Raw genomic sequence first — 22,230 nt, forward strand, 5'->3', positions numbered from 1 at the left:
ACCGGAAACCTGTCGCTTAGTAGGAGCCATTTTGTGGTCTTTACAGATGTAAACACACAAAGGAAATGAAACGTACGGTAATATCCGCGCGCTTCTTCTTCTTCTACGCGGGCGGGTGGTTGCTTACAGTAGAAGAAGAAGCGCTTCCTGTTCTATGGGGGCGGGTGCTTACCTTGGCGGTTGCTTGCGTAGAAGAAGAAGCACTTCCTCTTCTACGGGGAAAAAAGATGGCGGCTGTTTACCGTAGTTGCGAGACCGAAACTTTATGAAAATGAATCTTAATATTAATCCATATATAAAGCGCACCGGGTTATAAGCCGCACTGTCAGCTTTTGAGTAAATTTGTGGTTTTTAGGTGCGGCTAATAGTGCGGAAAATACGGTACCTTGAAGGTAGAAAAACGCTATACAAGTATAAACCTTTTACCATTTATTTTAGTCAGATTATCATACAAACTTAACAGCAAATCGACAACAGAAAGAAAGAAGGAAAAGTCAAAAGGCTCAAATGGAAAACTGTTGCAAAAACACGTGCAACCTTCTTGGAAAGACGAGTGTTTCCTCTGCAACGTGCTGGTAAGTCAGAGAGCATGAGGGAAATGTAAAGTGGAGAATAAACAGACTTATCATGAATGTGCAGGTCCAGTCCAGTGTCACAGTGCTAAAAAGAAAGTGTTAAGTGTCACAACAAGACAGCTGCTGAACTAATCTGACCACACCACAACTGCTCTGTTCAACGCACAAAGAATCATCCAAGCCTTTGGTCAGAGGCAAACAAGTTTCAGTGTGTTACAGGAGCGTACACACCAGGAAATAAACAAACAAAAAAAAAAACTACCTCTTGATTTACATAGAAAAAGTTAGATGCTGGCTTCCATTTTCCTGATGTTCACGATCAACCTCTTGCAGTAGTCCTTGTGGTCCACAGGCTTCACGTCCAGCACGGTGGCCTTGATCCTGGACTCATCCTGACAAGAGAACCTTGGATTTAGCATTTCAAGGAACTACTGTTCGACTGTCACAGGTAGCACCTAAACCAGGGTTTTTTTTTACGAAGGGTATTGATTTTTGAAATATGTAAAGCAGCGTTTCTCAAAGTGTGGGGCGCGCCCCACTGGTGGGGAATAGAGACATGACAGGTGGGGCGCGAGGAACGGGAGGAAATTTCACTTAAAAAAATTTTTTTTCATTATTATATTCTTAGATTATTTTTTTACTATGCTTTCATTTTCTATACACACTGTAAATCACTTTGTGATTATGTCTGTGAAATCCGCTATATAAATAAATGGAAATTACCGGTACTTATTTTTACTGTAGGCTTTATATTTCTCGGTACGAGCGAAAGTTTGACAGACATAGCAACAGTAACTAATGGGGGCGGGGCTAAGCGGAACAAACTTTCGCGCGGATGGGTAGCAGGCTAATGTGTGGACCACAATTACACAAATATATACATTTGTGACTCGCACCTCAAAGGTCGTCGAGCCAGCGCCTGCAGAGAAACAAAAATGTGACGGGCACACACTGTGTCATTCACCGGGAAGCACTCGCGTCAAGGCAGCTCAGCCCCGAACTCAATGAGGTTTTAACATGTTGTGAGCGCGGTAAATTTGATCAAAACACGACCACTGAAAGTGCGACTGTTCTCTGCACTGTGTGAGGAAATGGGAGCTGATCATACAGCCGTGCTGTTTCACAGTGAAGCAAGGTGGCTCTCCTGGGGGAAAGTGCTGTCACTTGCCCTGTCTTGCCAAATGCATAGCTCCTCTTTTTTTTTTTTGCAGGGATTGCAAAGTGGCACTTTTATTGTATTTATTATTGAACTTGATGCAAGTTATTTGATTAATTATTGAACTTGATGCAAGTTATAACACTTTTTTTGATTTATTATTGAACTTGATGCAAGTTATAACACTTTTGTTTTATTTATTATTGAACTTGATGCAAGTTATAACACTTTTTTTGATTTATTATTGAACTTCATGCAAGTTATTTGATTTATTATTGAACTTGATGCAAGTTATAACACTTTTATTTGATTTATTATTGAACTTGATGCAAGTTATAACACTTTTTTATTTATTATTGAACGTGATGCAAGTTATAACACTTTTTTTGATTTATTATTGAACTTGATGCAAGTTATAACACTTTTGTTTTATTTATTATTGAACTTGATGCAAGTTATAACACTTTTTTTGATTTATTATTGAACTTGATGTAAGTTATTTGATTTATTATTGAACTTGATGCAAGTTATAACACTTTTTTTGATTTATTATTGAACGTGATGCAAGTTATAACACTTTTTTTGATTTATTATTGAACTTGATGCAAGTTATAACACTTTTTTTGATTTATTATTGAACGTGATGCAAGTTATAACACTTTTTGATTTATTGTTGAACTTGATGCAAGTTATAAATAAATAAATGATAAATGGGTTGTACTTGTATAGCGCTTTTCTACCTTCAAGGTACTCAAAGCGCTTTGACACTACTTCCACATTTACCCATTCACACACACATTCACACACTGATGGGAGCTGCCATGCAAGGCGCTAACCAGCATAACACTTTTTTTGATTTATTATTGAACTTGATGCAAGTTATAACACTTTTTTTGATTTATTATTGAACTTGATGCAAGTTAACACTTTTTTTGATTTATTATTGAACGTGATGCAAGTTATAACACTTTTATTTATTTATTATTGAACTTGATGCAAGTTATAACAGTTTTTTTGATTTATTATTGAACGTGATGCAAGTTATAACACTTTTTTTGATTTATTATTGAACGTGATGCAAGTTATAACACTTTTTTTTATTTATTATTGAACTTGATGCAAGTTATAACACTTTTTTTTATTTATTATTGAACTTGATGGAAGTTATTTTATTTATTATTGAACTTGATGTTATTTTATGTTATTGAGTTTGAATGTATACAACTTGATGTTCAATAAATTTGAAAATGTTAAAGCTTGGCATTAGCGCTCTGTTGGGGGCGATGGGGGCAGGTGGGGCTTGAAAACTCCCCCTTGTCCAAAGTGGGGGATGACAAAAAAAAGTTTGAGAGCCACTGATGTAAAGTAAGAAGGAATATAAAATACCATATACATACATCATACTTGCCAACCTTGAGACCTCCAATTTCGGGAGGTGTGGGGGGTGGGGGGGCGTGGTTAAGAGGGGAGGAGTATATTGACAGCTAGAATTCACCAAGTCAAGTATTTCATTATATATATATATATATATATATATATATATATATATATATATATATATATATACATCCTGAAAATATGCAAACCAAACTGTGTTTAGATAATTGATACTTCAAACTTGCATAAATAAATATCAAGGAATATAACATAACTTGGCTTCTGAGAGTTTCAAAATGTAATGAATAAAATGTTAAAGTTGTTGATAAACAAGCAATTATTTTAATAATTAAATATGGTCATTCCAAATGAATTATTATGATCATTTAAAATTAATTATTTCAAATATGTATATTTTAATGTATAATTCTATGGCTGAGTGTAATAAGGAGTCAGAAAAAATACAAATAAAAATATAATTAATTTTGATGTTTTTAGCAAAATATAGTAAAAAAAATTTATTTTTATTTTTTAATTAATATATATATTTATTTTTAGGTAAGATAAACATAATATTACAATTTATCTCTAGTCTGGATGATTTAGTTCTTGTCACCCTGTTGTCCTCCCGTCATGAAAAAAGGCTGTCCTCACTCAGGTCCGCATGGAGCTGGAGGGGGCGTGGCCTCCAGCTCCGGCTGAAAATCGGGAGATTTTCGGGAGAATATTTGTCCCGGGAGGTTTTCGGGAGAGGCGCTGAATTTCGGGAGTCTCCCGGAAAATTCGGGAGGGTTGGCAAGTATGACATATATATATATATATATATATATATATATATATACATATACATACATATACATAATGTATTTCAGTTTTAGGAGTTAAATGGTGGAAGAAGCTCAGTGATGAGTTGAAGACATGTACTTCTTTAAGCTTTAAGAAAACCTTGAAAGGTGAAATAATGGAAAATGATAAAATATAGTAACAATTACTTTCATCCCATTGATTTTCTTAACGTTGATTTTCCAGGTACCGGTAATCTATTTTTCAAAAAAGGTATAGGATAGGCAAATATAAGCTTTGGCTTCAGCCTATTCCTTTTTCGGTCATTATTTTTCTTTTCTTTTTGTGTAAATGTGTATGATTGTTAAATATGTATCATCTGTGCTGTTAAACTGCTCACACAAAATGGTTGATGGTTGATTATATGACCGAAATAAACTTATTTTATTCATTCATTCAAATGCAATAATAATAATAATAGATTTTATTTGTAAAAAAGCACTTTACATTGCGCAAACAACCTCAAAGTGCTATAAAGTATTAAAAAAATAAATAAATAAATAAAATTAAAATAAAAAAATTAAAAGATAATAAAAATAAATAAAAATAAAAACTAGAACAGGCTTATAGCTAGAACTAGTATGCATACCGTATTTTTCGGGCTATAAGTCGCAGTTTTTTTTCATAGTTTGGCCGGGGGTGCGACTTATACTCAGGAGCGACTTATGTGTGAAATGATTAACACATTAGCGTAAAATATCAAATAATACCCAGCACTTATTCTGAAGAATAAGTGATTATTACATTTTAACAGAAGTGTAGATAGAACATGTTAAAACAGAAAAACAGTGCGACACCTACCCTTTACATCAATATTTTTTAACCATATTATTTTTGGTTTATTAGGTGTTATATTTTATTGTATGATCCTGCAACTACTTGGTATCGGATCCATACCTAAATGTGTGGTATCATCCAAAACTAATGTCAAGTATCAAAGAAGAGAAGAATAAGTGATTATTACATTTGAACAGAAGTGTAGATAGAACATGTTAAAACAGAAAATAAGCAGATATTAACAGTAAATGAACAAGTAGATTAATAGTCCATTTTTACAGTTTGTCCCTCATAATGTGTACAAAATAATAGGTGTATAAATGACACAATATGTTACTACATACGACTAATTAGGAGTCTTTGTTTGTTTACTTACTACTAAAAGACAAGTTGTCTAGTATGTTCAACATTTTATTTAAGGACTAAATTACAATAATAAACATATGTTTCATATACACTAACAGTTTTTGTTCAAATAAAGACAATAATGACATTTTTTGTGGTCCCCTTTATTTAGAAACAGTATCGAAATACATTTTGGTACCGGTACTAAAATATTGGTATGGGAACAACCCTAATAATATGTAATCTAATGTTGTATATTAAATTATATAATATTGTTTTTAAAGGAGGTGTCCGCCTATATACTGTATTTTTCGGACTATAAGTGGCAGTTTTTTTTCATGGTTTGGCGGGGGTGCGACTTATACTCAGGAGCGACTTAAGTGTGAAATGATGAACACATTAGCGTAAAATATCAAATAATATTATTGATCTCATTCACGTGAGAGACTAGACGTATAAGATTTCATGGGATTTAGCGATTAGGAGTGACAGATTGTATAGCATGTTCTATATGTTATAGTTATTTGAATGACTCTTACCATAATATGTTACGTTAACATACCAGTTGGTTATTTATGCCTCATATAACGTACACTTATTCAGCCTGTTGTTCACTATTCTTCATTTATTTTAAATTGCCTTTCAAATGTCTATTCTTGCTGTTGGCTTTTATCAAATACATTTCCCCCCAAAAATGCGACTTATACTCCAGTGCGACTTATGTATACAATTTAAAATGCCTAAATCATTTTAGAAAATATTTAGTAAAATTGGTAAAAATTTGTAAAAATGGTAAGTCAAGGTGACAAGCAGATATTTAGTATTTATTGTTATTTTTACAAACTATCATACGGTATATAATAATTAGGGGTGCTTAAAAATGTTTTTATCACATTTGAATCCCGATTTTTTTAGTACCGTATTTTTCGGACTACAGGTAAAAGCCAGTAAATTAGAATATTTTGAAAAACTTGATTTATTTCAGTAATTGCATTCAAAAGGTGTAACTTGTACATTATATTTATTCATTGCACACAGACTGATGCATTCAAATGTTTATTTCATTTAATTTTGATGATTTGAAGTGGCAACAAATGAAAATCCAAAATTCCGTGTGTCACAAAATTAGAATATTACTTAAGGCTAATACAAAAAAGGGATTTTTAGAAATGTTGGCCAACTGAAAAGTATGAAAATGAAAAATATGAGCATGTACAATACTCAATACTTGGTTGGAGCTCCTTTTGCCTCAATTACTGCGTTAATGCGGCGTGGCATGGAGTCGATGAGTTTCTGGCACTGCTCAGGTGTTATGAGAGCCCAGGTTGCTCTGATAGTGGCCTTCAACTCTTCTGCGTTTTTGGGTCTGGCATTCTGCATCTTCCTTTTCACAATACCCCACAGATTTTCTATGGGGCTAAGGTCAGGGGAGTTGGCGGGCCAATTTAGAACAGAAATACCATGGTCCGTAAACCAGGCACGGGTAGATTTTGCGCTGTGTGCAGGCGCCAAGTCCTGTTGGAACTTGAAATCTCCATCTCCATAGAGCAGGTCAGCAGCAGGAAGCATGAAGTGCTCTAAAACTTGCTGGTAGACGGCTGCGTTGACCCTGGATCTCAGGAAACAGAGTGGACCGACACCAGCAGATGACATGGCACCCCAAACCATCACCCAACCATGCAAATTTTGCATTTCCTTTGGAAATCGAGGTCCCAGAGTCTGGAGGAAGACAGGAGAGGCACAGGATCCACGTTGCCTGAAGTCTAGTGTAAAGTTTCCACCATCAGTGATGGTTTGGGGTGCCATGTCATCTGCTGGTGTCGGTCCACTCTGTTTTCTGAGATCCAGGGTCAACGCAGCCGTCTACCAGCAAGTTTTAGAGCACTTCATGCTTCCTGCTGCTGACCTGCTCTATGGAGATGGAGATTTCAAGTTCCAACAGGACTTGGCGCCTGCACACAGCGCAAAATCTACCCGTGCCTGGTTTACGGACCATGGTATTTCTGTTCTAAATTGGCCCGCCAACTCCCCTGACCTTAGCCCCATAGAAAATCTGTGGGGTATTGTGAAAAGGAAGATGCAGAATGCCAGACCCAAAAACGCAGAAGAGTTGAAGGCCACTATCAGAGCAACCTGGGCTCTCATAACACCTGAGCAGTGCCAGAAACTCATCGACTCCATGCCACGCCGCATTAACGCAGTAATTGAGGCAAAAGGAGCTCCATCCAAGTATTGAGTATTGTACATGCTCATATTTTTCATTTTCATACTTTTCAGTTGGCCAACATTTCTAAAAATCCCTTTTTTGTATTAGCCTTAAGTAATATTCTAATTTTGTGACACACGGAATTTTGGATTTTCATTTGTTGCCACTTCAAATCATCAAAATTAAATGAAATAAACATTTGAATGCATCAGTCTGTGTGCAATGAATAAATATAATGTACAAGTTACACCTTTTGAATGCAATTACTGAAATAAATCAAGTTTTTCAAAATATTCTAATTTACTGGCTTTTACCTGTATAAGTCGCAGTTTTTTTTTCATAGTTTGGCCGGGCTCAGGTGCGATTTATATATATTTTTTTCCTTCTTTATTATGCATTTTCGGCCGGTGCGACTTATTCTCCGAAAATAAGGTAAATCTAAAAAAAGTTTTTTTTTTTTAAAAGGGTTTTTAAGCCTTTTTTAAAAGCATCCACAGTCTGTGGTGCCCTCAGGTGGTCAGGGAGAGCGTTCAACAGACTGGGAGCGGCGGAGCAGAAAGCCCGGTCTCCCATTGTTCGTAGCTTTGTCAACACTGTCTGAAGACCCTCAGTTCAGTTTGTGTTTTTCCATTTCAGATCATTCACATTTTACGCCAACTTTCGGACCCCGGATCGGATTTATTCCCCCAATTCCTTTAATAATGAAGAGTGTGTTTCGATATCGGAGCCAATCGAAATTGATGCTGATCAGGATTCCACTGTATAGCAAGCGGAGTTGTAAATATCCTCTACACATGTTGCATGAGTTGTGTTAATATTTGATTTAAGGGAGGCTATTTAAAAGAAGGAGCTAATAACAGGTGGGCATGGCGACCTTCAAAATTGCTGAGAAAGCGCTTTCTTGGCCTAATGATGTTTTGATGATACTACACTTCTCAAAGGGCAGCTATAAAACAATTGAAGCCTAATTGGTTTTGTTCCGGACTTCACTTTAACAAAAGAAGATGGTGGTGTTACACAAGGGCTGGCCTGGAGTATTAAGGAGGGGGCATTTGGCAGGTGTTGAAGCAAAGGTGGTTTTTGGGGGGCAGCGTCCATGCTGTGTCGCATCACAGTGGCCTTTTCTGTGCGGCCGCTGGCTAGACTCCAGACTTCCTGCTCGGAGCCGCAGCCCAATCAATTCTTTTATGCGCCGCACAACAAACCTTCATCTGTGCAGCCCAGTGAACTGGGACCGCAACAAAGCTATGTATGTACCTATAAGGCCATGAAGATGAGCCTCACTGTCAGTCAAGAAGAGAGCAAGTGGCCTTAGTGGTTAGAGTGTCCGCCCTGAGATGGGTAGGTTGTGAGTTCAAACCCCGGCCGAGTCATAGCAAAGACTATAAAAATGGGAGCCATTACCTCCCTGCTTGGCACTCGGCATCAAGGCTTGGAATTGGGGGTTAAATCACCAAAAATGATTCCTGGGCGCGGCCACCGCTGCTGCTCACTGCTCCCCTCACCTCCCAGGGGGTGAACAAGGGTGATGGGTCAAATGCACAGGACACATTTCACCACACCTAGTGTGTGTGTGTGACTATCATTGCTACTTTAACTTAATTTAATTAAAATATACTATTAATAATATTATTATAAACATGGAAGATTAACAAAATCAACCAGGTTTAACAGACTAATTACAATTTGATCGTTAGTGTGTATTTCATGGCTGCTTTTTTTTTTAATTAATTGACATTATAGATGCGGGTATTAACCTGTGATTAATCATTATTAATGGAAATGCATATGCATTTGATTATTAGATTTCTTTCTGAATAACTTGCTTTAAAATCATAAATAAAGGTGACAAGCAGATCATTTTTTGTTTTTATCTCACAAATAGTTTTGCAATAATAATGATAAATAATAATAATAATAATACATTTTATTTGGTATAGTGTAGTGACGATAAATGCTTTAAAATGTAATATCAGAAATTATCTCACAAATAGTTTTGCAATAATAATGATAAATAATAATAATAATACATTTTATTTGGTATAGTGTAGTGACGATAAATGCTTTAAAATGTAATATCAGAAATTATCTCACAAATAGTTTTGCAATAATAATAATAAATAATAATAATAATAATACATTTTATTTGGTATAGTGTAGTGACGATAAATGCTTTAAAATGTAATATCAGAAATTATCTCACAAATAGTTTTGCAATAATAATAATAAATAATAATAATAATAATACATTTTATTTGGTATAGTGTAGTGACGATAAATGCTTTAAAATGTAATATCAGAAATTATCTCACAAATAGTTTTGCAATAATAATAATAATAAATAATAATAATACATTTTATTTGGTATAGTGTAGTGACGATAAATGCTTTAAAATGTAATATCGGAAATTACCGGTATCTGTTTCAAAAAGTAAAATGTATGACTTTTTAAAAGGCCGCTGTGTACACGGACGTAGGGAGAAGTACAGAGCGCCAATAAACCTTAAAGGCACTGCCTTTGTGTGCCGGCCCAGTCACATAATATCTACGGCTTTTCACACACACAAGTGAATGCAAAGCATACTTGGTCAACAGCCATACAGGTCACACTGAGGGTGGCCGCCGTATAAACAAGTTTAACACTGTTACAAATATGCGCCGCACTGTGAACCCACACCAAACAAGAATGACAAACACATTTCGGGAGAACATTTGCACCGTAACACAACATAAACACAACAGAACAAATACCCAGAACCCCTTGCAGCACTAACTCTTCCAGGACGCTACAATATACACCCCCTAACCCCGCCCACCTCATGCTCTCTCAGGGAGAGCATGTCCCAAATTCCATGCTGCTGTTTTGAGGCATGTTAAAAAAAAATAATGCACTTTGTGACTTCAATAATAAATATGGCAGTGCCATGTTGGCACTTTGTTACATAACTTGAGTTGATTTATTTTGAAAAACCTTGTTACATTGTTTAATGCATCCAGCGGGGCATCACAACAAAATGAGGCATAATAATGTGTTCATTCCACCACTGTATATATCGGTATCGCTTGATATCGGAATCGGTAATTAAGAGTTGGACAATATCGGAATATCGGATATCGGCAAAAAAGCCATTATCGGACATCTCTAGTATAGCGCTTTTCAGAGTACTCAAAGACGCTTTACAGGATAAAAAATTAAAATATAAAACAGTACAAAGTAATAATATAAAAATACAGAATATAACAATATAATTGGCATGATCAGATAATATTAAAGTTTAAAATTAAATGTATTTTTTTTCTAAAGTGAAAAAAATGAATGCATTTAGTACAAAATAAATACCGTATATTACCAAATAAACGCCCTTGGGCAAATAACCGCCCATGTCCTAATAGCCGCCCGGGTTCTGACCCCATTTTGTGAATTAAACGCCTCTTCCTAATAACCGCCTATGTCCAAATAGCCGCCCATGGGCTGTTATTTGCATAATTTAGATTAAAATGCTACTGGGGTTGCGTTTGCTGCAGTATTATTGTTTTGATGGTTTTATAGAGTACTTGGTACCATCATTTTATTTTTCCTGTATGCTGCTTTATTTAAAACTTGGGAGTACTGTAGCCTTTATTTTATTTAAGTGACAGTATTATTGTTCTGTTTTAATGGTGGGTTTTATACTTGAGTACTTGGTACCATCATTTTATTTTTCCCGGTAGGCTGCTTTATTTAAAAAAGTTTATTTATTTTTAGTATTGGTATTCTATTTGACAATTGTTCCACTACTGCCATGTTGAGGCCTTCTTGTTGATCTCATCTTTTGATAGCCTACCTCAGGTTGATCTCTTATTTTTTTGTTTGTAGGTTTACAATAGCTTTTACATTTAAAGTTTTTTGTACGAAAAAAAAAATACTGGACAGTAACCATTGTACCGTATTTTCCGCACTATAAGGCGCACCTAAAAACCACAAATTTTCTCAAAAGCTGACAGTGCGCCTTATAACCCGGTGCGCTTTATATATGGATAAATATTAAGATTCATTTTCATAAAGTTTCGGTCTCGTAGCTACGGTAAACAGCCGCCATCTTTTTTCCCCGTAGAAGAGGAAGTGCTTCTTCTTCTACGCAAGCAACCGCCAAGGTAAGCACCCGCCCCCATAGAACAGGAAGCGCTTCTTCTTCTACTGTAAGCAACCACCCGCCCCCATAGAAGAAGAAGAAGAAGAAGCGCGCGGATATTACGTTTCATTTCCTTTGTGTGTTTACATCTGTAAAGACCACAAAATGGCTCCTACTAAGCGACAGGTTTCCGGTTCATGAAAAGACGCAATCTCTCCATCCGCACACGGACTACTATTTCACAGCAACTGCCTAAAGACTTTCAAGAAAAGCTGGCTACTTTCCGTGCATATTGTAAAAACAAGATAGCTGAAAAAAAGATCCGGCCAGAGAACATTATCAACATGGACGAGGTTCCACTGACTTTTGATATTCCTGTGAACCGCACTGTGGATACAACGGGAGCACGTACGGTGAATATTCGCACCACAGGGAATGAGAAGTCATCCTTCACTGTGGTTCTAGCTTGCCATGCTAATGGCCAGAAACTTCCACCCATGGTGATATTCAAAAGGAAGACCTTGCCAAAAGAGACCTTTCCAGCCGGCGTCATCATAAAAGCTTTTTCACGCAGCTCCGTCCATGTTGATATACGACTCCATGCGCGCCCACATCACGCTGGTTTTTAATATATTATTAAAGTTTGACTGACCTATTTGACTGTTTTTTTGACATTCCTTTAGCGCAGTTAGATGCGGCTTACAACACGGGGCGGCTTATAGGTGGACAAAGTTTTGAAATATGCCGTTCATTGAAGGCGCGGCTTATAACCCAGGGCGCCTTATGGTGCGGAAAATACGGTAACTGAATGCATTTAGTACAAAATAAATAAGTGGGGACGGCGTGGCGCGGTTGGGAGAGTGGCCGTGCCAGCAACCTGAGGGTTCCTGGTTCGATCCCCACCTTCTACCAACCCAGTCATGTCCGTTGTGTCCTTGAGCAAGACACTTGAATGAATGGGTTATACTTGTATAGCTCTTTTCTACCTTCAAGGTACTCAAAGAGCTTTGACACTATTTCCACATTTACCCATTCACACACACATTCACACACTGATGGCATGCAAGGTTCCTAACCACCACCCATCAGGAGCAAGGGTGAAGTGTCTTGCTCGAGTACACAACGGACGTGACCAGGTTGGTAGAAGGTGGGGATCGAACCAAGAACCCTCAGGCCACTCTCCCAATTGGGCCACGCCGTCCCCACTTATTTATTTTTTACTAAATGCATTGTTTTCAATTTTGACAGAAAAAAATGCATATTTAAAATTGTAATTTTATCTGCTCATGCAAATTATATTGTTATATTCTGTATTGCAAAATTATTTTTGTGAGATAAAAAAAAACAAAAATATCTGCTAGTCACCTTTATTTATGATTTTAAAGCAATTATACATAAAGAAATCTAATAATCAAATGCATATGCCACTTCACCCTTCTGCCATCAGCGTGTGTGTGAATGGGTGAATGTGGAAATAGTGTCAAAGCGCTTTTGAGTACATTGAAGGTAAAAAAGCACTATACAAGTATAACCCATTTACCGTTCATTGAAACCCATTTTTTCCAGGTTTTGCAGGCCATGTAAAATGATGTGGCAGGCCAGAACTGGCCCCCGGGCTTCGAGTTTGACACCTGTAGTGTGGCTTAAGGGCAATCATGTTGTGCCATTAACAACTTACGTTATATGTTTCAAGCTTGACTCTGTTGCGGAACACAAACGTGCTGAAGTTGGCTTGCTGGAAGATCTCATCAAAGGCAGTTTCATTCTGAAAACCATGGGGGAGAGAAAACAAAATGTCCATCATCCATGCATGCTCGCCAACCAAGGAGATGGAGAGCGAGTCTTGCGGCTTAAATGCAAACATTCCCTGAGACCACAGAATAAAAAGTCTTACCGAGTCCCTGAGCTGTCCCAGATAAGCTGCATTCTGGCCCAAAATGGCCTCTGCGCTCTCTTGGAAGCAGGTCACCCATTGGTTGTCTCTGTAATCGGAAATGTTGGCCTGACAAATGCAGAAGAACACAGGAGGTTGGATGTCTGCCATTACATCTCATAATGAACCTAAATCATAAAAACATGCGGCTAAAATCGCATTCTGGTTTTCAACCACTTCCAAGTTCATTTCGGGGCAAAAAAAATAAAAATCCCGCTGTTCAGATAGCACAGTCTGCGCAGACGTTCGCACAGTGCAACAGATTAGACTAGAGATGTAGCAGCAATCATGCACAAAAGTGCACTTTATTTGTTTTTAAACTATTGTAGTGGCATTCTGCTGATTGGGCTGGGTATTGCTCTGGTGTATCGTCAAATTCGTAAGACGATGGCAGCCACTCAAGGAGCCCAAAGGCTGTTCGTCGCAATGGAAGGATTGGGCCGGGCTGTGGGATCACAGTCTGGGGCGATTTCTGAACTGAATCGCAAGATGGATCACATCATGGAAAAGCTGGTTGAAAGGGAAAAATTGGATATGAGAACAGGCAAGCCATTGTAATGTCTGTTGGCGGAAAAACAAAATCCTAATCTACAATTTGACTCCCTCGAATGGTCTTGATGCAACAACAAGAGCAGACTGTTCTGAAAACATCCCCCTGAGGACTCCTCAATGATGGACGCTTTTGACCTCTCTCTCCCTCCCCACGCCTTCACCACCGCCTGATATATTTTATACTCCAATACTCTTGTCTTGTTCTGTATATTGTACAGTATTTTGTGTATTGTACAGGATTTCTTATTATTTCTATTGGATAGTAGTCTGTTTATTTCAATTCTTATTTTTTAGGGCCCGCATGGCCCATTGTAAAAGGAATCCCAACAGGAGTCCTTTTGCAATGGGACATAAGGACCTATTGAATTTGTAAGGTTTTATTCTTTATTATTATTCTTTATTCTTCCGCCGCCTCTTTGAGCACTAATTTGACCCACTTAACATGCTTCAAAACTCACCATATTTGACCCACACGTCAGGACCTGCGAAAATTGCCTTTTGATGAAAAAACCGAACCGCAAAACTCAAAATTGTGCTCTAGCGCCCCCTAGGAAAAAAAAAAACTAGACTGCCTGTAACTCCCACTAGGAAGGTCGGAGAGACATGAAACAAAAACCTCTATGTAGGTCTGACTTAGACCTACATTTCATAATAGTATATTCTCGGGCTAAAATCAACAGGAAGTTGGCAATTCCCCCTTCAAGACAAAAAGGTACTAAAAACAGACACTTTTGCCTCTTTGAGCTGTAATTTGACCCACTTAACATGCTTCAAAACTCACCATATTTGACCCACACGTCAGGACCTGCGAAAATTGCCTTTTGATAAAAAACCGAACCGCAAAACTCAAAATTGTGCTCTAGCGCCCCCTAGGGAAAAAAAACACTAGACTGCCTGTAACTCCCACTAGGAAGGTCGAAGAGACATGAAACAAAAACCTCTATGTAGGTCTGACTTAGACCTACATTTCATAATAGTACATTCTCGGGCTAAAATCAACAGGAAGTTGGCAATTCCCCCTTCAAGACAAAAAGGTACTAAAAACAGACACTTTTGCCTCTTTGAGCTGTAATTTGACCCCCTTAACATGCTTCAGAACTCACCAAACTGAACGCACACATCAGGACTGGCAAAAAGTGTGATCTAATAAAAAAACCTAACCCCAAATCTCAAAATTGTGCTCTAGCGCAATTTTTTAATTATCTTTATTACTTCTTGTGTAATTTATTTTGATCCCATATTTGTTTCCACTACCACACCTTAAGTTGGAGTCCTTAATCTCGTTATATGCAAACATAATGACAATAAAGTCCATTCTATTCTAATGCTGAAAACTGAAGTGGCGCTTTGCTGTGCAAAAGGCAGACTTTCTAACCTCCGCCAAAGAGGTTATGTTTTAACCTGGGCTTGTTTGCCTGTTTGTTAGCCACATAACTCAGTCATGGACAGATGTAATGTCCAAAAAAACAACTTTGACGAGTACCAACACACTTCACTGCCTGCTTAAGGCGTTCCACGGCCCCACCTTGCCGGTCCCGTGCTGCGCAGAGGATTATGGGAGATGTAGTTTATTTAGAGACCCGGCCAACGCTTAAATGCCAGAAAAAACACCTACTCTCACCAAGTCTTTCTTTGATACCGTCACACGTCACGGTATTATTGAGAAGACTTTGAAACCGAAAACCGCGGTATTTATGATACTGCTTAGGGTTACAAAGGGGTGGAAATTTACCACGGGAAGTTAAGCTCGGGAAGTTTGGAAATTTTGACCATTTTTTGATTATTCAAAGTTGGACACCGTCCATCTTATTCTGTAGAATAAGACGAGAAGCTTGTAAAAGACTAATGCGATGCCACACACAGATATAAATAGTCAGCTAAACAATTGGAGTAGTCTTTAAAAATATTCTACTGATGGACAAATGAATAGAAATAGGCTAGATCAGGGGTCGGCAACCCGCGGCTCCGGAGCCGCACCGTAACACAACATAAACACAACAGAACAAATACCCAGAATCCCATGCAGCCCTAACTCTTCCGGGCTACATTATACACCCCTGCTACCACTAAACCCCGCCCCCACCCCAACCCTGCTCCCTCACACATCCCCCCCCCTCTGTGCATCGGTTGAGGTGGGCGGGGTTTGGTGGCGGGGCTGTATAATATAGCCCGGAAGGGTTAGGGCTGCATAGGATTCTGGGTATTTGTTCTGTTGTGTTTATGTTGTGTTACGGTGCAGATGTTCTCCCGAAATGTGTTTGTCATTCTTGTTTGGTGTGGGTTCACAGTGTGACGCATTATTAGTAAGAGTGTTAAAGTTTTTTATACGGCCACCGTCAGTGTAGCCTGTGTGGTTGTTGACCAAGTATGCCTTGCTGTCTCTCACGTGAGCAAGCAGAAGCCCCATACAACGTGTGGCTAGGCCGGCACGCTGGTTGTAGTGGGCGTTAAATGCTGTACCATCACGGCACGTCCGAGAGAATAGTTGCCCTAAAATTCGTAGTCTGCCGGAAAAATTTGGAGGGTTGACAAGTATGACGCTGTCAAGCGCCATTCATATAAAACCCGCGGGCAGCACTAACATTCAATTTTCATATTAAGGTGTGGGCCGCGTGTCTGAGACCCTTGGTTTATACATAGCACAAAGCAAAAAAAACAACTTTGTACCCGTATTTTCCGCACTATTAGCCGCACCTAAAAACCACAAATTTACTCAAAAGCTGACAGTGCGGCTTATAACCCGGTGCGCTTTATATATGGATTAATATTAAGATTCATTTTCATAAAGTTTCGGTCTCGCAACTACGGTAAACAGCCGCCATCTTTTTTCCCCGTAGAAGAGGAAGTGCTTCTTCTTCTACGCAAGCAACCGCCAAGGTAAGCACCCGCCCCCATAGAAGAGGAAGCGCTTCTTCTTCTACTGTAAGCAACCACCCGCCCGCGTAGAAGAAGAAGAAGCGCGCGGATATTACGTTTCATTTCCTTTGTGTGTTTACATCTGTAAAGACCACAAAATGGCTCCTACTAAGCGACAGGTTTCCGGTTCATGAAAAGACGCAATCTCTCCATCCGCACACGGACTACTATTTCACAGCAACTGCCTAAAGACTTTCAAGAAAAGCTGGCTACTTTCCGTGCATATTGTAAAAACAAGATAGCTGAAAAAAAGATCCGGCCAGAGAACATTATCAACATGGACGAGGTTCCACTGACTTTTGATATTCCTGTGAACCGCACTGTGGATACAACGGGAGCACGTACGGTGAATATTCGCACCACAGGGAATGAGAAGTCATCCTTCACTGTGGTTCTAGCTTGCCATGCTAATGGCCAGAAACTTCCACCCATGGTGATATTCAAAAGGAAGACCTTTCCAGCCGGCGTCATCATAAAAGCTAACTCGAAGGGATGGATGGATGAAGAAAAGATGAGCGAGTGGTTAAGGTAAGTTTACGCGAAGAGGCCGGGTGGCTTTTTTCACGCAGCTCCGTCCATGTTGATATACGACTCCATGCGCGCCCACATCACGCTGGTTTTTAATATATTATTAAAGTTTGACCGACCTATCTGACTGTTTTTTTGACATTCCTTTAGCGCAGTTAGATGCGGCTTATAACACGGGGCGGCTTATAGGTGGACAAAGTTTTGAAATATGCCGTTCATTGAAGGCGCGGCTTATAACCCAGGGCGCCTTATGGTGCGGAAAATACGGTATTCTTAAATTTGTGAAACTGGTCAAAATGGCTCTTTGACTGGTAAAGGTTGCCGACCCCTGGGCTAGATGAATAAAGTAACAGTCAATCAGCATGCTAAATCAAACTATAAGCTACATTCTTGTATGACAACAGAATGGCTAGCAGAACAGAAGGCAGAGGAAACTACACCTTTTCATTTAGGTAAAAAAGCTACATTCAGATCGCTAACGTTGTTAGCATAAATGAATGGGATTTAACATAGAGAAAATGATGAAGTCCTTGGGCTCAAATACTAGTGTGGCCTCAATAGCCCTGCTGTAGTGTGTAGCATGCTGGGAATTATCTGGCCATGTGATAGAGGAATGCACTGCACATGTGATGGAGGAATACACAGTGCAGGGTTGAAATTCAACTCAATTTGCATGAAATCAGGTTGTTTTAGCTCAGGGGTGCTCATTACGTCGATCGCGAGCTACCGGTCGATCATGGAGGGTGTGTCAGTCGATCACCAGCCAGGCATTAAAAAAATAGTCCTAAAAATGAGCGATCATAAATCTTCACTATGACGTCACTTTCGTCACTTGATTGACATTCACGGCACCCGAGGGTCTTCTGAGATGACGCTGGCTGCTGCCAGCTCATTAAAATTACCGACTGGAAGGCGAGAAACACTTTACTTCAACAGACTCTGGCGCCGTACCTGTCGTCAAAACTCCAAAGACCGACTGCACAGTTGCACAATAAAAGCTCTGCTTCATCCTGCCTGCGCTACCAAAATAAGAGTCTCAGAAAGCTGGCGTGCACAAGCTAGCAAGCTATGGAGTTTGCCGACAATGTATTTCTTGTAAAGTGTATACAAAGGAGTATGGAAGATGGACAAATAAGATGCCAAAAACCAACCACTTTCATGTGGTATTGGACAGAAAGGAGGACTTTTTTTCTCAGCACCACTGTCTGATTCCAATCAATGCAAGTCATCAGAATCAGGTAATACACCAACTTATATTCTTGTCTTCATGAAAGAAAGGAATCTATGTGTTAAACATGCTTGTATTATCTTTAAACACCTTTAACTTGTTAACAATATTAATTATGTGTTAAACATGCTTGTATTATCTTTAAACACCTTTAACTTGTTAACAATATTAATTGTGTTAAACATGCTTGTATTATCTTTAAACACCTTTAACTTGTTAACAATATTAATTGTGTTAAACATGCTTGTATTATCTTTAAACACCTTTAACTTGTTAACAATATTAACTATATGTGTTAAACATGCTTGTATTATCATTAAACACCTTTAATTTTTTAACAATATTAACTATATGTGTTAAACATGCTTGTATTATCATTAAACACCTTTAACTTGTTAACAATATTAACTATATGTATTAAACATGCTTGTATTATCATTAAACACCTTTAATTTTTTAACAATATTAACTATATGTGTTAAACATGCTTTCATTATCTTTAAACACCTTTTACTTGTTAACAATATTAACTATATGTATTAAACATACTTGTATTATCATTAAACACCTTTAACTTGTTAACAATATTAACTATATGTGTTAAACATGCTTGTATTATCTTTAAACACCTTTAACTTATTAACAATATTAACTATATGTGTTAAACATGCTTGTATTATCTTTAAACACCTTTAACTTATTAACAATATTAACTATATGTGTTAAACATGCTTGTATTATCTTTAAACACCTTTAACTTGTTAACAATATTAATTATGTGTTAAACATGCTTGTATTATCTTCAAACACCTTTAAGTTGTTAACAATATTAACTATATGTATTAAACATTCTTGTATTATCATTAAACACCTTTAATTTTTTAACAATATTAACTATATGTGTTAAACATGCTTTCATTATCTTTAAACACCTTTTACTTGTTAACAATATTAACTATATGTATTAAACATGTTTGTATTATCATTAAACACCTTTAATTTATTAACAATATTAACTATATGTGTTAAACATGCTTGCATTATCATTAAACACCTTTAACTTGTTAACAAAAACATATATTTCATAAATAAGTAAATATAAATGATATATATGAATGAGGTAGATCCCCACGACTTGATCAATTGAAAAGTAGCTCGCCTGCAGAAAAAGTGTGAGCACCCCTGTTTTAGCTAATAATCATGCTGCAAGATCAAGCATGTTGCATTCAATGTTTATTCCCATTCATTCCCATGGAAAGTTTCCAGCTTTGAATATTCCCGGAATTTTGCAACCCTAACTTGGCTGCAATCAGCAGTTCATTTAGTTTCAACTAGTTTGTGGTCTCAAGAACAACATCTCCACAAACTTTTGCTGTAACACAATCTCTTCACTTCTCTTCTCAGTATAACACTGGAGGAAAGGCATTCTCTCACCCCATTGAAAATATTTTCAAAAATATCAATCAATCATTGGATCAATAACTGCCAATTTCTAGTAGACCATAGAAGAAGAAATGTGGTGAAGGAGGCATCTCTCAAGTGAAGGACAAGAGGGGAACATGGAGGCTATGAATATTTACATACATGTAGGCTATGAATATTTACATACACCCGCTTTTTGTGGGCGTGCAGGAGGAAGTTTTAGACTCAATCCATTACGGTACATTTTTCTTGAATAGGATGTTTAAACATCCATCCATCCATCCATCTTCTTCCGCTTATCCGAGGTCGGGTCGCGGGTGCAGCAGCCTAAGCAGGGAAGCCCAGACTTCCCTCTCCCCAGCCACTTCATCCAGCTCCTCCCGGGGGATCCCGAGGCGTTCCCAGGCCAACCGGGAGACATAGTCTTCCCAACGTGTCCTGGGTCTTCCCCACGGCCTCCTACCGGTCGGACGTGCCCGAAACACCTCCCTAGGGAGGCGTTCGGGTGGCATCCTGACCAGATGCCCGAACCACCTCATCTGGCTTCTCTCGATGTGGAGGAGCAGCGGCTTTACTTTGAGCTCCCCCCGGATGACAGAGCTTCTCACCCTATCTCTAAGGGAGAGACCCGCCACCCGGCGGAGGAAACTCATTTCGGCCGCTTGTACCCGTGATCTTGTCCTTTCGGTCATAACCCAAAGCTCATGACCATAGGTGAGGATGGGAACGTAGATCGACCGGTAAATTGAGAGCTTTCAGCTCCTTCTTCACCACAACGGACCGATACAGCGTCCGCATTACTGAAGACGCCGCACCGATCCGCCTGTCGATCTCACCATCCACTCTTCCCTCACTCGTGAACAAGACTCCGAGGTACTTGAACTCCTCCACTTGGGGCAAGATCTCCTCCCCAACCCGGAGATGGCACCCCACCCTTTTCCGGGCGAGAACCATGGACTCGGACTTGGAGGTGCTGATTCTCATCCCAGTCGCTTCACACTCGGCTGCGAACCGATCCAGTGAGAGCTGAAGATCCTGGCCAGATGAAGCCATCAGAACCACATCATCTGCAAAAAGCAGAGACCTAATCCTGCAGCCACCAAACCGAAACCCCTCAACGCCTTGACTGCGCCTAGAAATTCTGTCCATAAAAGTTATGAACAGAATGGGTGACAAAGGGCAGCCTTGGCAGAGTCCAACCCTCACTGGAAACGTGTCCGACTTACTGCCGGCAATGCGGACCAAGCTCTGGCACTGATCATACAGGGAGCGGACTGCCACAATCAGACAGTCCGATACCCCATACTCTCTGAGCACTCCCCACAGGACTTCCCGAGGGACACGGTCGAATGCCTTCTCCAAGTCCACAAAACACATGTAGACTGGTTGGGCAAACTCCCATGCACCCTCAAGGACCCTGCCGACAGTATAGAGCTGGTCCACAGTTCCACGACCAGGACGAAAACCACACTGTTCCTCCTGAATCCGAGGTTGGACTATCCGGCGTAGCCTCCTCTCCAGTACACCTGAATAGACCTTACCGGGAAGGCTGAGGAGTGTGATCCCACGATAGTTAGAACACACCCTCCGGTTCCCCTTCTTAGAGAGGAACCACCACCCCGGTCTGCCAATCCAGAGGTACCGCCCCCGATGTCCACGTGATGCTGCAGATGTTTAAACAGTCTTCTGGTATTGTTCTACTGCATTATCTAAGGTGCACAATCCAAATCCACATCACAGTGAGTCACTTACAGACAAGATGAGGCGGTATTTGAAGTTGGGAAACTCTTTGTCACACTTCTCGCAGCGGAACATTCCGTTTTGCTGGTCCACCACTTTCTTGTTGCAGTCTTGGCTGGGACAGGCCTGGTAGAGGCAGTTTTCCTTGCGCAGGTACACGATGGTGGCGATGCACGTGTAGTAGTCGGCCTAAAACAAAGGATGAAACAAAATGTACATTTTTTTTTAAGGCGTTCCTCTTTAATGACCAAGCAATAACAAAACATCAGAAACTGAAGTGGACCAAGTAAAGACGAGGACACCATTTCATGGCGTTATGCGAGCACACAGGGAGCAGCGTTGGTGTACCGCCTGCAGCCAGGAATCCTAATAGCAACAACGTAAATGCAAATTAACGTGGAGCCTGCTGCCTCGGACACCAGCTGCACATAAATAGCTTTTGGGAGACATTCCTTGTTGGAATGGAAAATACCCAAAGCCAGGGAAATGGAATTCACGTTCATAAATAGATGAATACAAA

At 39.2% G+C, this 22,230-nt stretch overlaps 1 protein-coding gene across 2 annotated transcripts in view; it reads right to left on the reverse strand.

The window, feature by feature from the left end:
* Positions 1–416: 416 nt before the first annotated feature.
* The window catches only part of rpa1 (replication protein A1), a 100,837-nt gene continuing 79,023 nt past the window's right edge, over positions 417–22,230 (reverse strand). For both annotated transcript variants that reach the window (XM_061973224.1, XM_061973225.1), the window contains 4 exons: positions 21,723–21,899; positions 13,286–13,393; positions 13,070–13,156; positions 417–967 (listed from right to left, as the gene is read on the reverse strand). In XM_061973224.1, the coding sequence (XP_061829208.1) occupies positions 860–967; positions 13,070–13,156; positions 13,286–13,393; positions 21,723–21,899 (480 nt within the window). In that variant the 3' untranslated portion in view covers positions 417–859. The remainder of the gene's footprint in view (positions 968–13,069; positions 13,157–13,285; positions 13,394–21,722; positions 21,900–22,230) is intronic.

This window comes from Nerophis lumbriciformis, linkage group LG17 (genome assembly GCF_033978685.3).
Source record: "Nerophis lumbriciformis linkage group LG17, RoL_Nlum_v2.1, whole genome shotgun sequence".
Taxonomy (NCBI): domain Eukaryota; kingdom Metazoa; phylum Chordata; class Actinopteri; order Syngnathiformes; family Syngnathidae; genus Nerophis; species Nerophis lumbriciformis.